General features: G+C 40.3%; 1 protein-coding gene across 2 annotated transcripts in view; it reads right to left on the bottom strand.

The window, feature by feature from the left end:
* NRP1 (neuropilin 1) overlaps positions 1 to 24,196 on the bottom strand; it is a 113,595-nt gene that overhangs the window by 12,657 nt on the left and 76,742 nt on the right. The window contains exons 8-13 of one of the 2 annotated variants that reach the window (XM_066315150.1): positions 21,014 to 21,169; positions 18,192 to 18,336; positions 16,440 to 16,771; positions 11,786 to 11,930; positions 8,788 to 8,892; positions 5,830 to 5,889 (exon numbers count right to left, since the gene is read on the bottom strand). In XM_066315150.1, the coding sequence (XP_066171247.1) occupies positions 5,830 to 5,889; positions 8,788 to 8,892; positions 11,786 to 11,930; positions 16,440 to 16,771; positions 18,192 to 18,336; positions 21,014 to 21,169 (943 nt within the window). The remainder of the gene's footprint in view (positions 1 to 5,829; positions 5,890 to 8,787; positions 8,893 to 11,785; positions 11,931 to 16,439; positions 16,772 to 18,191; positions 18,337 to 21,013; positions 21,170 to 24,196) is intronic. The other variant, XM_066315157.1, reaches the window with a different exon arrangement.

The raw sequence follows: 24,196 nt of genomic DNA, 5'->3' as shown, positions 1-24,196 counted from the left end.
TAATGGAAAGTAAACTATAATAATAATTTTAACACAAAACCTCAGGTGAGTAGGTTGAGACAGAGCGGATATAAAAAGGGTTCATCTATCATTCTCTCCTTGCCTGCTGTGTCCTTGTTTGGCAGGACCTTGCTCCCAGACACAGTTTTTTTCTCAACTCACTGGATTCCTGCATCATGGCCACTGTGCCCTCTCCCCTCTGGCCCCCAGAAAATTTCACTCTGTCAGCAGAGACATCTGAGCCTACGGCAGCTCCTGCCCCTCTGCTCCGCCTGTCAGTGCCTCTGCTGTGCCGTGGTGTCTCTCTGCACTGAGCCCTCATTCTTCACTCCTTTCTTTCATCCTCCCCACCCCGTCTGCCTCCCCCCTCTCTCCTGCTGGCCTCCAGAGGGGTCTACTCCACATTGTCACGAATGCAGCATCCTAGTTGGGAACAAATGAATTCAACAGATAATGTCTGGCACAGGAATTCAATGTGGAGGAAAGATGTTTCCTGGAGCACCCTAGCCCTTTCTAGGAAAAAAGCAGATTGTGGTGAATAATCTCTCTTTGGGCTCAAAATGTTGAAGAAGCAGAACTCAATCTATGCACATGCAAGTGCAGAAAGGCAATCCATTATGTCTCTTTCTTCAGTATACGAGGTATTTTTTTCTAGACAATGGGGCCATGATCAAAGACATCTTGCCCAAAAGGGGACATCTGAAAATCAAGGGGGTTTTTAAAAGAAACAGAGTGACATTGCAATGAATTAAAGAGTTTTAAGATTGTGAAAAATAGCCTTTCATTGTCGAGGAGGCCTAGGGAGAGCTATATTGCATAGCTTTGACATCAGAGCCATGAGACAGAACTTTAGAAAAGGTTTTAGAAAACGTAGAACAAAATTAATCTTATTAATCCTGAAGAAGGATTATATCATGCAAAGTAGTGATAGCCTGTGTAGTATTCAAACCACAATAAAGGAGAACAGTGGTAGATAGATCACATCCATCTGAAGATACCCCACGGCATAAATGAGCACGTAGCACAAAGACATTGACAGGACTGATATTGTCCAACTCTGAATAAAAATAAATAGCAGAATACATAGGAGAAGTATGTAAATGAGTATGAATCCAGAGACTCAGAACAGAACAATATTCTGGTTTCTCCATTTCACAGCCTAAGTAATGTTAGATATCCATTGAAGCCCAATGTGGATCAAAGGAAAAAAATTCTCATATGATGTGAGTGATTCTACTTGCCTCCTAGAATGCTGCAAAGATCGAACACAATTCAAAGAGAACTGAACACTGACATGGATAAGGAAAACATCCAGAATTTAATTGTTAATTCTAAAGTGCAGGAAGTGACAAAAGCCTTTTACTTCATGCTCTGATGACAGTTCTGAACACTGGGATCAGACGGAGAGTTTCAAAACAGAGCTGAATTTCACAGCTCCATCTAATAAATACTTTCTTACACTTTCATTTGAAATATATAGTCCAGGAAATTGGCAAAGAGCCTAAGTCTGATATGCTTTGGCCATGCCTGTGTTCCTTGGCTTCAGACTCAGAGACAGCATGGTATAGCATAAAAATGAACTTGTTGTCCATGCAGAAGTAGAATCCACTGAAACTGAGGAGAATTTGACCAGTAACCTGCACACAGTTAGTTGTTTCTTGCTAGGTTCCTATTGTTTTCTCAAAAGTTATTGTTTTACTATATTCCTTAGACAACCACAGCAATGGGACTGAAGGTCAAAGGCAAGGCATTTCAGAGTGCTCTTATTTTATGGGCTTCTTAAACATGCCATCTCTTATTGCCTATTCTTATGTCTCTTCCAGTGCTTCTCCCAGGGATCCATAAAAAAGGAAAAATAGGCCTGCTAGCCAATTAATAATGGACACTTGTAGCATCAGGATAGGCTTATTGTGGTTCAGTATGGACAATGGATCTGCCCCAGAAAAGACAGACTAGTTCAGCCCTTCTATTAAAGGTCCCAGGGGGCTGATACAGTAGCTCACAGCAAGCTACAGGCAATGTGTCCTCTTCTTTGTCCTTGAACTATTGCTTGGCAGCTCTGGTGGAAGGAAGGAAACAAGGGACGAGTAGCAATTGTTGGGCTCCCTCTGCAGTGCTGGCGCATTCCCATGCTAGGATAATTCTCCTGCCAACAGGTGATTGATCCCTGAGTTTGTGTGTATTGAGAGCACAACCCCCCCCCCCAGCTATTACGTAATCAAATAGCAGCAGCTCAGATGAGAATCTGAGAGGGAGGTGTGACGAAATCCCATATGCCTTTTTCAAAATGTAGGGTACGTGATACTGAATTAAAACAGATCTATCTTCTCAAAGAATAACCAACAGCTGTACTTTTTGACCACATCTTGCTCACAGCTGGGGCCATTACTGCACATGAAGAAAGTAATTTGAAAATCTAGTTGAGTGAGTTTCTTTGCAAGTCCATTAATCTTTCGTGGCCCACAGACTGACATATTTTTATAACTCCTCCAACAAGAGGCAAGAAGAAGCATGATGGCATTAAAGATGATATGAAAGTGCTCTCTAAGATGCTCTTGCCAGAGGGTAGATCAACATTAAAATAGGAAATTACAGACAGAATTTGAACCACTTCAAAGTAGTATATTTGGTCTGATTTGTGTTTGCATTTCGCCTTTTTACACCATTTATGCTGGCAGCACAGAATTACCTGAAATGATAGTGAAGGATAATTTAACAGCCTTAATATCCCTTTTCTGATACAAAGTTGCTCCAAAAGCATAAATGAGAATCAGACCTATTCTACCTTTAAATAATTTCTTAGCAGAGATTTTAACTTCAGGATTTTTTTGGTTATATTTTTCTGAAATAGCTATTACATGTGTGAAAAACAAGGTACTTCTCCGAACAGTCTGCTCTACAAAGGACTCAGATTACACACTGAGAGCACGCAATGTAAATGAACAGCTTGCTCTGTATGTAAATAGCTAAGAGACAAGCATTTCAAATAGTCCTTTAGAATTGAAAAAGATGTGTTCAAAAAGACTAGATGTTAGAAAGTCTTAGGGCTGAGGACTGAGGTATTTATCTTGACAGACAGATTTGTAAAAGCCATCTTTTTAAGTTTGAGGAGGAAAGCAGATCCTCTCTTTAAAAAAAAAAAAAGAAAAACCCCAAACCTTTAAACACTTCTAGCAGTTTGAAATCAGGATTGTTTTTTATTTTCTTTCAATTCGGTCCCCTTGAAATGAACTGTAAAAGGCTCCTTGATGGAACAGCCTGTTTATACACGCAGGCTTTCCAGCTATTTGCTCTTAACTGTTTCCATAGTGTATGAAAGCTGGTTGGAATAGGATAATCTCAGGCTTTGACACACACAAGCATGTTAGTCTGGGATAACAAGATTAAGGATATTTGCGGGCTGGAATGCAGGCAGTGGGACGGCAGTACGTGGTGCTGGCACCGACTGCAGAGTGCCTGTGCCATGGCAGGCGCTGCTGGGAGGGCTGGTCCAGCTCTGCCCACAGTCACCGTGGCACAAGCTGCTGGGGCACCACTGGCACCATGCAGCTCATGCAGGATCGCCCTCTGGATCTGCAAAACTGCAACTCATCTGGAGTAGCTCCTCGGCTTGGAGCTCATCATTTACCTCATGGCACATTAACACCTTAAGGTAAACCAGGCCTTGAAGGCAATTAAGGCCAAAGCTGAAGGCTCAGGCCTCGATGTGTTAAATTCCTGCCTTGTTCAGCTTGAGGAGAGCTGAAAGAGTGCACTTATGCTCAGCGGGCAGGGCCCCCGGCAGCCCTGGAACCTCAAGGGCACTTTAACCCGCGTTATTTGCGGCTGAGGGAGCGGACTCGCTCCCGGCTGCACGGCCCTGCTCCCTGTGCCTCGCTGGGTCCCCTCAGCAGAGGAAAACGTCTCTACCACCCCCATGCCAGGAGGGCTTTCCCCGTGCTGAGGGAAATGTCTGTCTGCCCCTTTTTGGGAGTTTTTTTGGCTGGTTTTCAGTGAGGGATTATGAGGCAGCTGGAAACCTTTAAGTCTTAAACTGGAAATTCTGGAAACCTTATTCTTATTTATTAGCGTCTGGCTGATCTCTATCTATGATCTTTGTAATGTGCTGCCATGTGGGAGCCTGGAGTTTGGGATGTGAACTCGTCCCTTATTCCCCGGAAGGAAATGGTTCCTACCAGCACAATGCAGGGAAGTAACATTGGCATGCTCTGAACAGAGCCTCAGAAACTCTTTTAATAGAGAAAAAAACTTGGCACATCACGGAGTAAGCAAAGGTGGTGCAGGAGGGAAGTAAGGAGAGAAAATGAGGATATCTTAATCTCCGGTAGTAACAGTCAATCTGTTACTGGGGAGTCCCGCCCAAGCCAAGGGGATTAAACACAACCTGCCAAGCAGCTGGCACTGCTCAGGAGGGAGTGAAACTGCACCTCACAGAGGCACTTCCTAAATATGCAATTTATTTAAATGCAAGAAGATAGTTTAAAAAACTGCAACAAATCCCTAATCTCATCAAAACAGAAGCCTAACAGATCATTTCAGACATAAAGATTAAAATGCTTTGCTCTAAAATCCACTGCACAGAATAATTTCTTCCTCTGCATCCCCAGCCCCTTTGCAAACTGTGAGATCAGCAGCAGCCTCCCAGCCCTTCAGCAGCGCTGCCTGAAGAGGAGGGTGGGGAGGTGTCCCGAGAGGAGGGACTGGCTCGCTGCTGCATTTCCCATCGCACTGGTGCTCCATGATCCGCCTCTGCTCATAAAGCAGAGCAGAGGTAAAAATAGTGTTATGCTGACTTAGCCAGTTGGGTGACCCTGGAGACAAATTTTGAGGAGAGTAAAAGCATTGGCCTCTGCAATATCTGAATGCAGGGGCTGAGAGTGGGAACAACGTCTGAGCTAAGTCAGCTCTATCTCTTAATCAGATCAACACCATCAGTGTCCTTTAGGAAATTTTTTGCATTATTAGTCCCTTTCTTTCACTTGAAGCAAGAGTGGATTGTGTCACATGGTTGAGGAAACAATGATAAACACTTACCCACCCTGTTAATAAATCACTTGCAAGACTGAGCCTGACTGTGCTTTAATGGAGGAAAAGGGAGTAACTGAAAACTGACCTCTTCACTGCTCCACAATTATTGATGCAAAGGATTTTTTACCAGTGCTTATGGTTCTTGGAGTTTGGGTTTTCTGCCCAAATCCATCCTCTCCCCCACTCCCAGTAAATTGTACAGGATATTAAAGAATGGTATGAAAGCTGAGGAAGCAGAAAACTGAGGAATTTAAAAGCTGCTAGCCATTGTATTAAGTAACAAGGACCTGCTGCCAGTGACAACTTGGTTTTCCCTGTTCAAGCTCATGGTAGCAGTTTATGTAACCCCATTTCAAGAAAACTTGCTAGAAAACAATATTGTAAAATTGCCAGCTCCCTGGTGGAGAAAACTGGCCAACTTTACTTGTCTTAGTTTTGTAAAACCATGGATATAAATAGTGAGTAGGCCTGTGTGGCTGTTTTTGTTTTCCTGGAGTTTGCAAACACACTTTGTGTCACTGACATGCCACATTGAAACAGTGCACTGTGTGATTAAGTTAGTTTAATTTTGTCAGCACTTGGCATTTGCTGATGCAGAAGGAAATCTTGTTCTCTGCTGTATCTACATGTGGATGAAAGGAATAAAATATTTACTGTACAGAGCTAAGAGACCAGATGCTTCTTTACTTCAGAGAGTTTAAGGAATGGTAAGTCAGGAAGTACTGCAATTCATTATTTTGTCTCTGGCATGAAATTTGGGTATGGAATTTATTGTGGTTTTAATAAGAATTTTTTTTTTACCTGGTTGTAATGTATTGTCAATTACTGTTGGCTTTTCTGTGTTCAGCACTGTGGTCCCACCTGGAAAAGAAATTATGCGTATCATGATACATGTGACACAACAAAGGACACAGCAGTCATTAGGAATAACCTATATATAAACCTGAAATATTACTGCCTTTATTAGACATGTAGGTAACTGAGTATGCAATCTTAAGCGTGAAAATACAACATATTAAAGTCTGGTTTCCTTTATCAAAAAAGAGCGCAAGAACTCTTCATTAAATAAAGCTGTATATCTTTGCAGTCCTTGAAAACACCAACTAAATCACCCTCAACATGTCCCTGTGACCGTCCTTGGATTATAGACACTGATAAGCTCACACAGGAAAAGAGCAACTGGTCTTTATGGCACCTCCTAAGTCACTATTTTGTTCATTTACCCATGACCTGTTGTTTCTCATATTAGGGATGTGAGGTAAAACTGAGGCTTCCCTGTATATTGTTTCATAGCTGTGCTATGAGACTGGCTCACAGGAGAGGGGCATGGAAATTGCCAGACTTTAGGATATAGTCTAAGGTAGATTTCACTACTGTCTCAAGATGAAGGAAGAATTAAGGACTTCCCCTCTGTCCTTTTCTTCATGCAGATAAACAAGAGGTGAGTGGGGTCACGGCACTCTCCTAGGCTTACTAATTGATATTTTTAAAATACTTGACTTTTTAAAGCAAGCCTAATATTCATAAGGAAACAAAAAGGAAATTAGTACAATTATAAATGCACGGTGGGGTGCTGATTACCAGTCAATGGCTCCTCTTTTCTTTTCTCCAGCAAGCAAGTGCTTAAAGCATTATAGAAAGGATGACTATGATGACTTCCAATGAGAATGAATGCCCACGCTGTACCAGCTTTATGTTTGTGAGAATGATCTGATGGGAAATGCTATAAACCACACAAATAGAGTAGCTCTGTATGGGGTCCAAATAGAGCAGGAAGGAATTTGGCCTACAGCACAATTACAGTTAATTGCAAGGGAGGCTTCACTGTGGCACTCACATATGTGCAAGTGCTGGTAGGGAAGCGACTCCACAGTCGCACGCGGTGCGTGCACTGGGAACGGGTAAGAGAGGGTAAGGCACTCATGAAATCCCCTCTGCACTGCCCTCCTATCCTTAATGGGCCACAATACTTACACACTTGCCTTCTATGCATTTTGGAGGAGGAAAAGGATGTTTACAATTAATTCATTGGTAAAATCAGTTCTGTGCCTTTTACTGCTGTAAGTAACACCATCTGTACAATGCAGCATTTCTCCAATGTCCAGAACAACTGTGCATGCACTGCCTAGGGTTTCTAGGTGTTGTAATAATAAATTATACTTAAGTGTCTGTTGTAGGAGGGCAATGCAGTAATTTTCAATATTAATACTGAAAAACATTCAGTTCCCTAGAAGAGATGGTGCTCAGGAAGGCTGGTGGCTGTTGCCTTGTCTTGGAGATTATAAATTGCCCCCTAAGCACAACCTGCAGAAACTGCCAGAAGGTTTTTCTTCTGCTCAATAAACGTTCCCTAAGGGACATGTGGGATGAAGGTCTGAGCTCCTTGAAGTGTGGAGGCTATGAACATGGAAGGTGCTTGCAAAGATCTGTCTGCTTTCCCTGACAGAGCCTTTTCTCTGTGTAATATGTCTCTACCTACTGGGTTTTGCAAGACAATGTAGGGCTCTGCAGGAAGCCCTAGTGTTTCCTGACCTGCCTCTTTCTTTTCTGAATAATGAATAAATAAATGACATTGTTTAGCAACACTGAAAGCTTTCTGAGCTACCTTAACACGATACAGACTATTTTATCAGACTCCCTTCACGGCTGTTTTCAAAAAGAATAAGGTTCATCTGGGACACTGATTTGAAAAGCAGTGACAGTGACCATGCACTGTCTTTTCCGCTCAAGAATTACGGGAAACATTGGCAAAGCTCAGAAAGGGTTTGATATTGAAATTCCACTTTCATTTGTATCTGCTGCCTGATGTTCTACTTGGCTCATTCCAACAAGCCAATATCTTACCTAAGCTCACCCAATGTCCTCTTGGACAGCTATTGCCAGATTTTAGTGCTATTTTATGTCATGGATATAAGAAGCAATAAACATTTATTAGACAAGCACATCAGGGAGCAGTGATGAAATAACTTGTGTCGCTGCATCTAAAAACAAGCTCAATTACTGCAGATGTATAGATCTAATCAAACAGACACGGAGATCTGTGGAACAAGTGACCTCCAAGAAGAGATCAAAAACATAGAGGTGCAGTGTCAGCTGTCTTAGAAGGACTAATGATTCTGTGCAGAAGTGTGAGGATCTGAAACCTAGCAAGCTTCCCCTGTTTCAGATGCAGTCTATGTTGCATCTCCCACTCCTATTTTTCTGTTGGTGATGGCAGCCTGGAGAACATCAGCCCCTCTGTGGTTGTAATGGAGTATAGGCAGGGAAGCTCATGGAAATATTTCTGACAGTTTGAGTATGTGGCAGTATGCTCTGATGAAACAAATCTGTTTTGTTTTTATCTGGGAGAGGTTTGGAGAGATTTGAGTCCTATGCTAAGTTTTAGGAAGCCTGTATGTAAACCAAGCAATATTTCAAATTCTTCAATCTCAGACAATAAATCTCAAGAGTATTGTCCAGCTTTTTTTCTTAGTAAGTGAAAGTTTGATTAGAAGATTTGATTAGACAGAATTGCTGCTCAAAAAATTGCCCTCTCTTCCATCTAGTCACTATTATTTTCTTCAAAAATTACATAGCTGAAGAAACAATCAAAAGTATTGTCATATGTAAAAGGCAGATGCCCATGTTTTGACAGCACTGACGATACAAACTGCATACTAATGTCCATTAATACCGAGTGGTTAAATTATCACAAACATTAAGCTGGTGATGGATATGAGCTACAGTGAAGCTGCAATGGAATGAGGATGGTTTCTGCACCTGTCAGTTGGTAGTCATCACCTGTGCCACTGTGACAATTTGCCTGGTCATCATCACACTCATCCACAGGCTTGCCTTCAGCAACGGTAGGGACAGCAGTCGGAGCTGAAACAAAATCCAGTTGTTCAGTTAAAACATGTGCTGGAGAACCAGAATGCAGTTGGAAGTAACATCCTGATGAGCACCATGTGCTGTGTCTCAGGATTGAAGCAACTCTACTTTTCAGGTTGTTTAGTACTTCTCTGGAATGGGGAGCATCTGTTCTGCCTCCTGCACTGAGCTCAAGGGCTGAGCAGAGCTGGGCAGCAAAGCCCCAGACTGTCTATTCACTGGCTGATAAGTGCTTGTTTTTCCTATCAAGGAATAGTGAGAGCCTGGCAAGACAGAATGAGAGTCCTGGAGGGTTGTGTGTGGGGTAGACCCATAATATTATTGCTCTCTGAAGTCCCAGTAAGTGAGCCTGTGCAGAGGAGCAGGAGGGGTGCACGATCAAGGCGGTAATTCTTTAGCATCCAATGCATTGTTGAAGAAACCTCTCTGCAGAGCACATGTAAGAGAGGAAATGTCTGAGGATGGTTCTGGTAACAGCAGCAGGAAGGCAGCGTGATGTGGAATCACTTTGTGCTCAGTGAGGACACATGGAAGGTGTTTTTTTGTCTTTTTTTTTTGTTGTTGTTGAAGTTATAAATAAATAAGACAGCAGTGATATCAGTCATCCCTCCTGGCCACCTGCCTGCTTCTCATTGGTGATGACTTTCTGGTAGCTGCTTCCTAACCAGTAAAAGTCTGAACTTTGTTACTACATTAAAAAGCTTTAGATTTGTGTAAGATGCCAGAAAACACATAGGCAAGTATCTGCAAAGCACACTACATCTGGAAAACTAAAACACAGAGACTTGGTGCTACGTTTATGTTTCATGCCGCACGTATAGTTCCTTGGCTTAAGATAAGCACTCCTGGAATGTGATCCAGGCTTTCGTCTCTTCTCACTTACTGTTATTTTCATTAGCGAACTTTTTCACTCATTATAGGCCATGTGATAATGTATGTCTTTTGCAGATTCTTCTTTTCCCTTCTACTGCCCTCAGTGTCCACTGGCCACAGGAGATGACAAACACCGGCTGCTTGGCTTGACAATGTCAGGAGAGGTGGTAGTTTTTGAAGCAGCTATATTATGGGATAAAACATGCCTCTTTAGGACCCTGACCTATGCTTTACAGCTTCAATCTATCCCTAGTTAAAGAAACAGTTCTGTACCTATTATGAATTATGCAGAACATTTGTTACCCACATTGCTACAAAAACCCCTCTGGGGGATCCCGCTAGCTTTCTACATCCAGTTAAGTTTCTTATCTTGATCTTTGTGTCCCTGTATAGCCTTAAGCTTGCCTACATCTCTGCCATCATTTCATATATGCCCCCCTGGGATGCTTCAAGCACACAAAACTTGCCCTTGATCATTACTGCTGGAGAGCTGATTTCCACTCCTTTCTGTGCCAGCCTCCATGCTTCTTTTCTCATCTCAACTCTTTTCTTGCTCAGTAAATCTCAAGTGACTTCATTCAACTCCCTCCTTAAGATGCAATTATACAACATTAAGCATTATTGTGCTTCTCCCACAGGCAAATGGGAATTGACCTCACCTGTACATGGGTGACCTACAGGAGAGGATACACCAGAAGTATACCATAGCAGAAAGAAAAATGTGAAAAATGCGTCCCAGCGGAAAAAAGAATTGTACTTGCTGTTTCAGTTTGCCTAAAAGCAAAGACTCCTCCATCTCACTGGACAATATATTCTTGTGAGGTGGTCCACAGACTCATTCTGGATGTCTGGATGGCTACAGGGGCCCTGTGACTGAAGGGCTTTGCCCACAGGTTGTGAGTTTACATAAGGCAGGTGCTGGGTTTTCTTTTTTTCTGAGCAAGTAGCACAATAGTCTGCAGGAACTAAGTATTCCCACAGGAAATGAGGACTTCCTGCAGGAACTAAGAAGTATTTCCAACCTCCCCACTTTCCGGGCCAAGTAAAATCATACTTATTCAATCACTAAACTAAAAAAAAACAACACAGAACTCATCAGTTCTCACAGCAAATGCCTCCCACACTTCCCTCTTGGGAGAGAAATGGTGAGAAAGAAATGGAGGTAGAGCAGTTGTTTCCATTCATCTTGGGAGCCTGTTCAGCTGCTTCTAGAAGAGGTGTCATATGAAACCCCAAATAATATGGTTTGTTATTCTGTGTATTTTTAAGCTGTGTGGTGTATAAGCCTCACCACTGTACCAGCATGCACCAGACAAATTTGTTAAATCCACATAGTGTTATCTTTAGTTATCTATGAACTTAAATAATTATGTTTATATAACAAAAATCAAAGTGGACTTCATGTCACAGTCCAAGGACAAATGTCTAAACTTTGCTTTTCCTGGTCTTTCATCTCCTACATACTCTTGCAAAATTAAAGCTTAGTAAAGAACAAAGAGGCCCCCTTTACTCCCCAAAAGTAGCACCACAGACACTGTCCAGTCAAGTGATCTTTGCCCACCATAGTTTGTGGTGTGAGTTTCAGGTCCTTTGAAGGATAGGGGGACATAATTACTATATTTAGTGCAAAGCTCCCTCTGCATTCTCGGAAAACATCTCCTCCAGGGTTGTATCATGGTAACATAAAATTTAAGTTCCTGTCTTTATTCTCTCCTAATAGCTCTATGATTCTCCAAAGTATAATCATAAGGCTGCTTAAGGGAATGGAAAACCATGTGGAGAATATCACTGTGATTCAACAAAGGAACGGGAAAAAGAATAATAATTGTGCCTTGGGCACATTCAAATGTTGCAGAGAGGAACTGAATAGGCCAAGAATCAGCACTAATGGCAGTCATGGAAGCGAGAGTCCAATGCGCTGCCTGTGCAGACACAGCAGTCTCCAGCAGCAGACCAAGTAGAGAATGTATTTATGAAAATAATAAAGTGCATTCATTTCTAGCAGAGCAATTACCTTCAAGTTCACAGCCCAGCAGCTCCATTCTCAGCCCCAGTCCCCCGTGTGTGGCTCTCTCAGGGTAGACGCGTATGAATCGTGTCGATACCGGTTCAAAAGTCCGCAGCTCAGGCGTGTCATAGTTGGTATTGCCTTCAAAAGTCTGCAAAGCATGACAAATGCTACTTGTTAAAAAAAAAAGAAAAGAAAAGAAAAGTCTACTTTCCACACTCATCTTTTTTTCTTCATTCTCCTGCTTTTGAATTAGGTGAGCAGTAGGCCATAGTCTAACGGCTTAATAAGTGTCAGGCATTCCTATCCTAAATGAGAATGGAAAATACATTGTTAAAGCTTCTCAGAAAAGTAATGCATTTCATTTTTCATAAACTCGGTATCAACCAATCCATCAGGGTCATAACAAGAGCTGAGTGTTTAATGAGACATGTTTTTAAATGACGCTCTGATCTGAGGTTTAACTGGGTGACATTTCCAACACTTCTCAGGGAAAAAAAATGGCTGAGGTGAAGATCCTGTCACCTTTTAAGTGGTTACAATAATAATCCAACTGTTCAAGAGAAAATTTCAATCTGATTTCCCCCAGTGACAGAGCTTCACAAGTTGTAGCTATTTCAAAAGGCATAAATTAAACTTCAGGAGCAGTAGCTGCAAGAGTTCTTCCACTGAGCCTGCTATTGAAGAAGAATTAGAAGAAAGAGAAGAAAGCTGATTCCTGGCAAAACTGCAATATAATCCAACAGGCAAGGCAGGTCAGCAAATGTACATTTCATACAAAAAAAATCTCTTCTTTGAATTGCACTTTGGGTTCTTCAGACATAATACAATTCTCAATGGCATTTGTTTGATACCTTCAGTTTCTCCTTTTCAGTAATCTTTCGCATATAGAACACAGTATAATTTGTACTTTTAGCCACACCTCAAGTGCTTCCATGTAGATGATCAATTCTTAGAAGGAATCAACTGAACAAAGAAACAGTCCTTGGCATGAAAGCATTTTAGCCCAAAATAGGCAAACCCAGTTTTTTTTACCCTATTTTATAGCAAAAAATGTCCTCAGAATATCATGTACAGAAGTCTCTAAAGTACAAAATATGAAAATTTATGTAACAATGAAGTAAAAGTTTTTTCACATTTTCCATGAATTAGTGCAATTGCAAGACTCTAAGAATCCTCTTGGAACTGCAGTTCAAATTAAAGATTAGAATTGCTATCATAAGACACTTTTAAGATATAGCTGTGAAACCAGAAGCATTCTTCAGGAAGAAAGTACCAGATACCCCTCACTTTGGATGAGAACAAAACCCAACCTGCAATGAACTCTATTCATCTGGGGCAGAGAAAACAGAGGCTATGGGAAAAGCTGGCTGAATTCCTAAGGCAGAAAACCAGCACAGCTAAACCAAATTGCTTCTTGTATTTTCAGTGCAGTTCTAAAACCCTTCTTTTTTTTTTTTTTACTGTACACTTCTCCATTCTGATCACAATCCTTCTGGCCAATGGCTACAGAGTGCCAGTAGTAAAAGCCAGCTGTGATGGGAGACTGTGAATAACTAAACTGAAAAAATAATGTCAACATCAATGCTGCTTCTCCTACTTCCTACGGAAATTGCACCTCCAAGGTGGCTTCAAGGGGCACTGGTTGACCCAGTGTACTGCCAAGTGCTTGGAAGACAGTTGTCACAAATTCATGTGTAGAAGGCCTGTCAGATCTAATTGACATGGAATTACATATTATTATATTTGAATAACAATATAGTGCAAATGATCAGAAAAGCTACCTACTATAAGAAAAAGAATGAATGCCATTTTATGTATAAAAGTAGACAGACACATGTATCTGAGGAATCCTTGCTCCCTTTTTTAATAGTAGTCTTAATAGCAACATATAATAATGAAAACTGATTTATAAAAGACATCACTATGGAGTACTGACACATAGACATTAGGATTCAATAGGCATCTAGAATTACATTGAATCATTGTCCTTTGTAGAGCAGAGCTGCCTGTGATTCAATTTTGACTGTTCATTTAAAACACATACTGATACTCTTTGTGGGAGAGGAGAGAGGAGTGTACAGCAAAACTTCACTTTGTGAGTGTCCTTTATACAAGCTATGTCACAAATTGCTTTACTCCAGTACAAAGATAAAGATATAATAAATAATAGTTAAACAAAAGAGGAGCTAAGATGGTGAGCAGAAAGAAATCTGCCTAACATATTTTAAAATCAAAATAAACATTGCTGAAAAATTTTAAAAGGAAGTTGCAAATGGAAGGATGTTCTGAAGTTTCTTGCACCAGAAATTATGAGAGGAACTGCAAAAACAACAGCAAAAAACTCCTGCAAAACAACTCATCCCATCCCATAAAAAGTGGAAGGAGGAAAGAAGTATGAAAGAGAAAGATGACTTTATGGAGTAAGCTTGGGTAAGCAGCCCATGGACAAGAAATACAAATTGGATCTTGAAATGGAGTTCTGCATGGTTATTTGATGATTTGTGATTTTCACTCCTTTGAGTTCTTGAGCTAAATTACAGGAGGAAACATTTTGCACACTCAAAAATAGCTGAAATTGGGTCAGCCAAAGAGGAAAGAGTTATGGTAGTCCTTGTGAAAGCAGCTGCAGGCATGAATGACAAGATCATGTTAAGAAACAAGGTGATGTTTCACCCTTTGGACATATTCTGTTGTTATGTTTAGCCTGTCATTGCTCTTTCTTCTCTGAAATGCAGTTGTTTGTTTATTGAAAGTCCTGACTTTAACCAAGTGAAACGATGTGTTTCATTTCATATAGCAGGGCTGTTTCTAATCCACGTTCCTGCTGTGACTCATTATAGCATCCTGTCCCATCCAGCTTGACTTACAGTTAAAAACACTACATTCCAGTATTAACATTTTAAATTCCTCAGGCTCCAAAATCATAGGATTTATCCTATTCTCTTTAAAGAAGACTTGTGCTTTGGAATAAAGTTTATTAAACATATTGAATTTTAAGGAAGGACTATAATTATGCCACAAGAGACTTGAATTCCAGCCCTCTCTGTTCCATTAATCTTGAAAGTTAATTTCTGGTGGTGATGAAAGCTGAGGATGGGCTCAGTGCATTAGTTAGCACACTAGTTTTCTTGTCAAACTGCTAACTTCTGACAATGATGGCAAGTGCCTGTATTAGAAAACAGAAAGCCATGCAGCAGACGGCGCGCTGCTTCGAAAGCATATGGCATTATTTTTTTCCCTCGTTGAGCCACAGTGTAGAAGTACATGTCAAAACAACATCTATTTTAGAAAGAAAACGGTAAGATCCCATTGTTGATTTACACTCCCTTCACACTTTATGATGAAGTCAAAACTCATGGTAACAAGAGAAAGGAGATGACTGCAAAGGCTGAATCCGTTTAGTTTTAATCCCCCAAACAAATGATGAAAAGTGAGAAAATGCAGACATATTCAGTGAGATTAAAACAGGAGAGAATGAAGTCCAATATTTACCAAATGTGCCTGGAAAAGCTACATCCATGGGCCCACTCAGCATTTCCTTTAAGGAAACACAGGTTCCTCCAATGGATGAGTCTATACAGCAAAACAGCTTTTACATCTAATTCTCAAACTAACACAGATGAGATATGGAGCAACTCCCATCTGCCAAGCACCACAATGATTTGCCTTTTGAGGGCACATTTTGATATATGATTCCCTGGTCATCTCAGTACTACAGCACCAATTTGTGAGCAGGGCTGCATGCCTACTCATTTCCTCAAGGAACAGGGTAAGAGGACTAAGAAAGAGTAGTCCCTTTCGAGGCAAAAATGAACTTTGTGAGCAGTGATAGCAAAATGGGATGGAGAACTTCATCGGGATTTGGTGTAAATAAGCAAAATCCCCAGTGCAATTTAGGTCTTGAAATGCATACATCCAAAGACAAATCAAAACAGATACATTCCCAGAAACTCTTCTGGGACTCAATCATTTTCTTTTCCTTGGAATCTTACCCAGCAATTAATTAGGCCCTCCTCTGGAAATGTTTTCCCAGGCAACTTCCAAGATGCTCCCTTGTGACAGTACAACAGTACTTCTCACTTGGGATGGAATAACATGACAAAAACTTCATCACTTCCTTTTGGAGGGACTTGGATCAGATCATTACATAGAGTCTGTGAAACTCTCAAAGCAATCTACAGGCAGTTGAGAAATACAACAGGTACCCCACTGAGCTGAGTAACACCATTCTCATTCTATAGCTCTGACAGAGAAGAAGCAAAAGAAAAGTAATTCAAATAAATTTGTCTCAAATAAATTTGTTCAGTCGGGTTTAGAGTCTGGATTTTTAGAGTATACTTTTAAATCCCATTGCATGGGAATTTGCAGTAAATTTTGGGCCACAGAGGACCAAGGTTGGCAGGAGTCAAGCCTGAACTAGCTGTTGAATAAGCAAAACTTGCTGCCAGAGAGGCAAATGTCCTAAGGCCAGCTCACACCCTCAGGCATGGGACAGCTCCCACAGCATTCCTTCAGGGCTGCTGCCCTTGGAGCCCTCCTACTTGGCTTCACCCCAGCGGTGTGCCTTTTCTAAGGTCAGATAGAGACGTGTAGAAATGTAATGCCAACTTCTTTTTTTTTTTTTAACTCTTCTTTAGTGCACAGTTTTTGCCCTTACCTTTATCTTTTTCTTGCTGGAATCCATGATCATTTTCCAATCTGATCCATTGTTGCTATAGCCAATTTTGAATTTTTTCATGAACACTTTGTTCTCCCGGTGCTTGCCTCCTTGGACAATTATGCCCCTGACTATTTTTTCCTCACCGAGGTCTATTTGAAGCCATTCATTTGTGTATGGATGAGTGGTTGGTGGCAGTGCCCAGCCTGAACGGCTCGTTATCAGGCGAGCGTTTTCTGGGATCCAGTTTCGATCCACTTGAGTAGATGCAGTAATCTGAGAGTCAGGAATAAGGCCAGACACCATACCCAGCATCCCAGAACAAGGATAATCTACAGAGAAAAAAACCCCAAATAAATTAAATAGTTATTCTGAACAAGTGCCAAACCAGAAACAGGACATGTCAGTCAATTCAACTATCATAACTAATTACTTATTTATTTCTCATATTCAAAATAATCTATTTGGTTTGTATATAATTTTCATTTGCTCAAACCTCCACATCCTAGTTTTAGCAGGAAGTACCAAAATACCACAAGTATTTTTGGCTTGGTGGGAACCAAAGAGATCAGAAAATTCTATTCTATTCTTGTTTTCTATTCTCCTTGCTAAGGCAAAGAGTACAGGGCCATCTGAATTTGTGAATATTTCCTCAGAGAAAACTCCTCAAACCAGCCAAAACCTGGTTGCAAATTTTGGTGACATTGGAAATGGAAATCTTCATATATTAAAATATAATTTATTGTTGAGATTTTCCTAATGCATTTCTTTCATCTCTCAGACTTTTTTAGGTGACACAAAAGCTAAATAGTTTCTTCTTTCATGATCCAAGAGAAAAATAAATTAAAAGTACCTGCTTACAATGAATGAAGAATTGTAATGCAGAATGTAACAGTAGTTCTGATTATTTACATCTAATCTGAAAAGATTTCATATGAATGACTTGGAATTCTCTAATAAAGTAATCAGTAATCTTATTTTCCTGCTGTATGGAAACCAGTTATAAGAAACATTTTCAAGACTAGAGAAACACCTTAAGAGAAAAAAAAAATCCCTAGAACTATGAAAAATTAGTGGCTTTGAACTGTATTAAGTGCTAAAAAATGTGCTAGAAAAATTAGCTTTCTAAAGTCGAATAAATCATTAACATTTTCTTTCAACTGTAAGTTGTATTTTTACTTTACAGATAAAGGCACTTCCACTGTATAGAAATGATAGAAAACCTAAAACAGTAAAAAAGTTATTTCTGAAAAATTTTTGACAGGTAACTCTGTGATGCAAAGGAATTACAATACTGATCATGACTGGGAACTTGAGTACAAACACCATTACTTGCACTGGCTTCAGATCTAAGTGTTTGTACCTTGCAATCCTTTTAAACCTAGTCATGTATGTTTGTTCCTTGAGAAATTTGCTGAGAACTACTTATGAATAGCAGAAATAAGAGAGAGGGACTGGAGAGTTAGGAAGGAAAAATAAGATGAGAATTTGCAAAATATCTGTGTATCTCAGCAATTTTGCATGAAGCTGTAAAGTGACTGCAATAAAAGTAATTAAAACTGAAATATAGTGTGAGAAAAATATTCAGATAACACTGAATGTTTGGGTTGTGGTGTTTTATTGTCTTTTTTGTAACATTTCTACATTCAGATTGTGGTGAAAATCATGATCATGAATTTTACTCGTAAAAATAAGTCCCACAGCATAGGCACAATGCATTCCCCTGATATTATAATCTTTTCCAAGACCTACCTGTTATCTTGCAGCCATACACTTCAAATCTCAGTGAAACTCCATTCTCCCAAGACATAGGTCTAATTCGCACAAACCGCGTTAAAACTGGTTTGGCAAAAGGTCTGTAAACAACATCAGTGGGATTGCTATTCCCTTGAAACACCTTTGTGTGGAAAGAAAAAGTATATATTTGTTAGGCTTTCTCTTAAATGGTGTTTACAGTTCTGTGTTTTACAGATAGTTATGATATGAGGTCTAACCAGGGTTAGTTGTGGGGGCTGAGACAAAAGACTTGCGTGGGAAACCATTTCATTTATCTCCTAACACAATTTTTGCAGACAGGTTTGCTTTCCTTGGGGAGGAAAACTGAAAATGTAAGGTGTTCAATGATACTTAAAAAGTTGTTCCTAATGCCCAGATCTATATGAAGGAATGACAAACACTGGACTTTGTCACCCAACAACTTCTGTGTCCTGGAAGAATCCCCCAATGCCCCACTAGAGCAGTTTTATTTCTTGTACACTCTTATAATGATGCAGAAAGCTACAGAATCTCAGGCTCAGTTTAAAGATTTAGATTTCAATTAGACCATGTGAAAATCCTATATGGAGTTATGATAAAAACATATATTACTTTCTGACCTTGAGCTCATGATTTTTTAAGATTTATTGTGCAAACCTTGCTTTGTTAACCTCCTGTTTTCAAATCCTTTTCAACTAGTTCTCAGGATTTCTTTCTCCTTGCATATTGAGATTGAAGTCTATTTAAAATCTGTATAGCAGGTTCCAAGATTTTCCCTGCATCTCCCAAGGCTGGCAGTCAAATTAGATGAACAATGAGACTTCCACCAGAAGCTCATGATTGTGCTGTGCTTTCATGTTGAGGATCCTGCAGGCACACTCCTTCCTAGCCCAGCCGAAACCTTGCTATGTTCCAGTCCAAAGAAGGTGATTCAGCTTCCTGCTTCTTCCTCACATAGAGGGGACCAATTTCCTGTTGTTTTCCATGGATGCAGACCCTTCTCCTTTTATGGGAGATTCTCCCATTTCTTACACACACTGTCCTACTTTCCTGTTTGTTCCTTACAGTAGCTGCATTAATTTGGAGTGGAGGGCAACGGCACACAGCTGTCAACTCATAAGGCTCAGTTACATCTCAAGTAATTTAGGATAAGAGTTTCATATCTAGTAAGAGATTTTTAATGGAACTGCATTTCTTTCCAGCAATTTTTTTTTTCCTGTGAAGACCTGCTGTAGTTTTCTCAAAGGTTGCATCTGACAGGAAGGGGAGTCTTTTCTCAAAAGTACACAGATTCTTATGTAGTTAGTTCAACACTGGTGTATGACTGACTTGAGACTTGCAGCTGCAAACTTTTGATTTGAACTAAAATATCTGGGAGGGAGACTGGGAGACTTTGTCTTGATCAACAAAAAAATACTGCCATTTTAGAAAACTGATTTTTTAAATTAACCCTTTATACAAGTGATACAGGTTTAGGAAATATTCTCACTAGTTAAAGACTGCATGTGCAAGAGAATCTCATGTAAAACACACTCTTGGAGAGTTTACAAATTGAAGCTGGTAATGAAAATCAGGCATGGTCTGATTTTGAAAGAAGCATTTGTTCAGATTACAGAATCCAGAGCCAGAAAACCCTGTGTCTCATTCCAGCCACTGTGCTGTCCCCTCTTATGACTTTGGGCAAGTCAATTATTGTATCTTTATATACATCACTGTACAGTGTCCACATTGTGTCATTTGGCTTTCAGAACTTCCAGTAAAACCAGGATAATACCTGTCAGAGAGAAGTTTTAAGTATTCCTTTTTAATTGTTTTCCAAAGTACTTCCAAAAAGCAAGATGCATTTGTTAAACACTGGTACCATGTTGATTAGATAAATGTAGTGGACTTGGCAGAGCACTTACAGATGAGTCAGGGACAAACCAGTAACCAAATATTTAGAGCTAGATAGCGTTACACTGATAGAGTTTGATATTGCACAGCTCTTCTATGCCTTTACAGAAGGGTCACAAAAAAGCTATTTTGAAGGGAGGTACCACAAAACTTTTCCAATTGCATCAGTCCCTGGCAGCCTCTGGGGATGCTGCTCGCAGGCACATCCTGAGCGAGGTGGGAAGGGAGGCACAGCCTCACTGGGGCTATTCATGTGAGAGCTCGAGCAGAACTGACTTCTCAGTAATGAGCTTTATGCTCACGGTAGCAGATAATGACAATTTTTCTTATGAGTATCTAAAGCTGTTTCATTGGGAGGTCACAGAGAGCAAATCTGCTGATAAATGGAAAGGTGATAAAAATCTATAAGGATGGAAAGATGTGCCTAATCATCTGTCTGTATGACCCTCATCACTGAGATACTTGGAAGTCTAACAAACCACTAATCACTTGCTAGCCTTGCACAGGGAGCTGAGGCACTGACACATTACATATCCAGAGCTTCACCGCAGAAATGGACAGACACATCTTTTGAAAAGTTCTGCACAATATTTTTCTCAAGGTCACATAGAAAATCTCTGAGAAACAGCAAAACAGCAGAACAGTCCAGGAAAAAGACACAAAATTACTCAAATTATGGTGAGCTCAATAGATAGGGCATCACCGTACACCATTTTCAGCTGCTCTAGGTTTTGCATAGACAATTTCTGTGGCCCATTACTACTGAGACTTAAGCTGGCTCGTAGATTTGGGAAATATTTAGTGCTGATCAACCTGACTAAACCTTATTTTTAAACCCTTTTTTAAAGCAGATGACAGCAACTAAACAGTTCAACAGAGCATTATATCAGCTGAAGAGAGACAAAAAAGGAGAAAAAAATACTTACAACAGGCTTGTTTCCCTCTTTCAATGTAATCCAGTCCTCTCCGTTTGAGCTGACATCTACACGGTATGTTTTCAGATAATATTCTTTCTTTGTTTCTTTTGAGATGGCTCCTTGGGTCCCAATTCCAGAAACAAAGCGGAGAAGGCCCAGGTCTACCTGTGGTAGAGAATAATTTGGAATGTGAGGACAACCAGTTTAGAGCATAACAACATCGCAGCAATTGCACCTTCTCTACCTCACCCCGTTTTACAAAAATAATAAGGATTTTATATAAAGCAATCTGCAAAATATTGTTGACAATAACATAGACATGTATGTACTCCTCTTTTGTAAACAGAGTCATCACAGAAGATGGGAAAATTCACGTGATTAGCCAGGAATGTTATTCACACGCCAGAGAATTCTCTTTCTTCTGTGAGGGACGAACCAGAGACACCATCAGGGCAAGTGGGAACCACCAGACTGCAGAGGAGTTACTACAGCAATTCTTCAAGGAGCAGTCTGCTGAACAACCTTACTTAATACTTTCATTAAGCACTTTGCATAGATGCTAATGAAATTCCCTAAGGACACTAAGCTGCAAGGTGTTGCCAACACAGAGGAGACTCATGCAGTGAGAACTGAGTGACCCTGAGGACTGCGGCAGTAGAAACGGGATGAAATTTACTAGGATAATGTCAAAGTTGTGCACTTAGGGTATGATAACAAGAATTCTGCTAAAACCCAGAAGATCATCACTTGCAAATAGAAAAGAAGAAAAGAATCCCAATGTATATTAGTTAGTCACAAGATAATTACAAATCACTTTCTGATTTTGTTGGGAAAAAGCAAACTATTTGCTAGTACTGTATGATGTATTTGAGGAAAACAGAAAGAAGAAAGTGCAGAAATTCCGTTACAACTGTCAAATGCCATGAACTTCTACCATTACAAAACAATGTCATTTTGAACTCACTGGAGAAATGTACATGAATGTGTGTTAGAGGTCATCTCTCTTCTTCACTCTTCTCTCTCTCCTTCTCTCATGGAAGTACATTGTCCATTACAAATGGACAAGTGATTTACATTCATCTTGCTCTCCCCCATTATTTATTTTTCATCCAGGTCTTTTCCTTATCTAGGTCATCATGTGGCGTCAAAAAAGTATCAGCGTATTTGGGAGAATGACGTGGAGTGCAAGAATACAGCTACTCAAGTAGCTGGATACTCAGTTCTGCTGGCAAAAGAAACCCTTATCCCAGTACACAAGTCCAGCTGCCAAAGAGCTGATGCTCAAATGCACAAAACTTCCCCACAGTCAGGTTGGTGACTACAGTTTTGAAACCTCTACCATTTCCTGCCAGCCTCTTTTTAGCCATAACAACAAACCAATTTAAATCAAGTTCTTCACCTTCTTTCTCTGCAGCTAGAACCTTCTCTTTGTTTCCTAAAGCAGGTAATTTAATTTCAGTATAAAATGACACTATTCACAAAATAATAATCAGTATAATTTATTCCTCTAACTTCAGTTGTCCAGAGTTTAGTAGGATAATAACAGGTTGAATTAACCCTTCTCAAGTGAATGGCCCTATGAATGTCCCAGGCTTTTTCACTATTTCTGAAGTATGTAGGATGCAAAATGTATGTGTCCTGTGTCCTACAGGCATCTTTTTTTCCTGGATGTATGTCATATATCCAAAGGCACTGGAGCAGTTAAATCAACATGCTCTGCATTCTCTCTCAAAAGGCTGAAGGAAGTACTATTGAGGACAGAGTGTCTGCTCTCAGTGCCCATGTCATATGCAAGGCATTTTGGAGTCCTCCAGCACAAGAATAGCTGCCTTGTGTGTGACAGAACTGTCTTTCAGGGCAAAGCCTCTGCCCTAGTTTGTAAGGTTCAAGTCTATATGTAACATTTTAGCCCTTGTCTTTAGGGGTGAAATACTGTAACATTTTGGTTTTGTGTGATTAAAAAAAAAAAAAAAAAAAAAAGATTCGGTCTTTAAAAAAAAAATAAAATCCCAGCACCACCTCACAAAAACAATCAAGTGATTTAAAGTAACTGGAGAGTCTCAGATGTTAGATTGTTGCAATCTGAAAGTTAATGGGGGAATCTGGGCATCATTGCTCTGAGCAATCTCAGCTTAACTTCAAATGCTCTCCAAGCTGTACTCCGCTGATTGTAAAGTGTGCTGCACTGAGTTATGTCCAATACCACATTCACTTCCAGGCTGAAGTGCACTTGAAAATCTGGAAGTCTGAGGGAGCGCAGAGCTAAGTTATTTAAATGATCTGCTTCTCTTACAATTTGAAACAGCTCTTCAGTTTTGAAATGATTAGGGTCCCAAGCCTGTACCATTCCAACTGATTTGAAATTATTCTAGTAGAGGCTTTTTAATATACAGTAAGTACTTCATTGTGAATAAAGTCAAGCAATGGCCTACTACAAGAGTTCTAGGTATTTGAAGCCAAGTTAAAATTTAACATTGGTAGCTTAGGAGATTTGATTATTTGATAACTGACTTAACAATTGCTTCCAATCACTGACCATTCAGGCCTCAGGCTTGTCTTGTCAGAAAACTTCAGCCCCCCAAATTTTGCTCTATCCCAAATTCTAGGATTCAATACACCTTAATGCCAGGGTACTGAATATCCTACAGCATCCATCTTACTGCCCAGGATTAAGTCCCAAACACACAGCAGATACAGACATGTACTTTCATGCCTAAAACCTGGAAGAACTCTCTCACTGGGAGAGAGGGAGACTCTGAGAGGGCTTCTGATTTCTTGCCTATAAGTAAGGAAGGAAAGGCCACCTCATTAGCACTTCTGGATCCAGTAACTGAGAAGGACATTACTGGTGATAGGAGAGCCCTTTGTTAGGGAGCACATCTCTTCACATAGATCTGCTCTCTCTCCAGGTCAGCAAATGCTTATGTGCTCTTGAAAACTGGAACTATGTCAACAGTAGCCCTCTCCTGGAGTGCCTGGAGTCTGACAGCTCGAGTGTTCAGCACAGTTTTAAACCCCTGTGACCCCAGACCTGCGGCATGCCAGGGGCTGTTTGCTCACAAGCTGATAGAGGAAAGAAGAATAACATTTCTCCATGGGTGTTTTGTGAGAAAGAAGCAGTGCAAACAAGAAAGGTGAGATCAAACAACAGAGACACAGAATGGTCTCTTGGAATTTTTAGTTCTGTCTCAG

Source organism: Sylvia atricapilla, chromosome 1, assembly GCF_009819655.1.
Source record: "Sylvia atricapilla isolate bSylAtr1 chromosome 1, bSylAtr1.pri, whole genome shotgun sequence".
Lineage (NCBI taxonomy): Eukaryota > Metazoa > Chordata > Aves > Passeriformes > Sylviidae > Sylvia > Sylvia atricapilla.
This window is presented reverse-complemented; position numbering and strand designations above follow the sequence as displayed.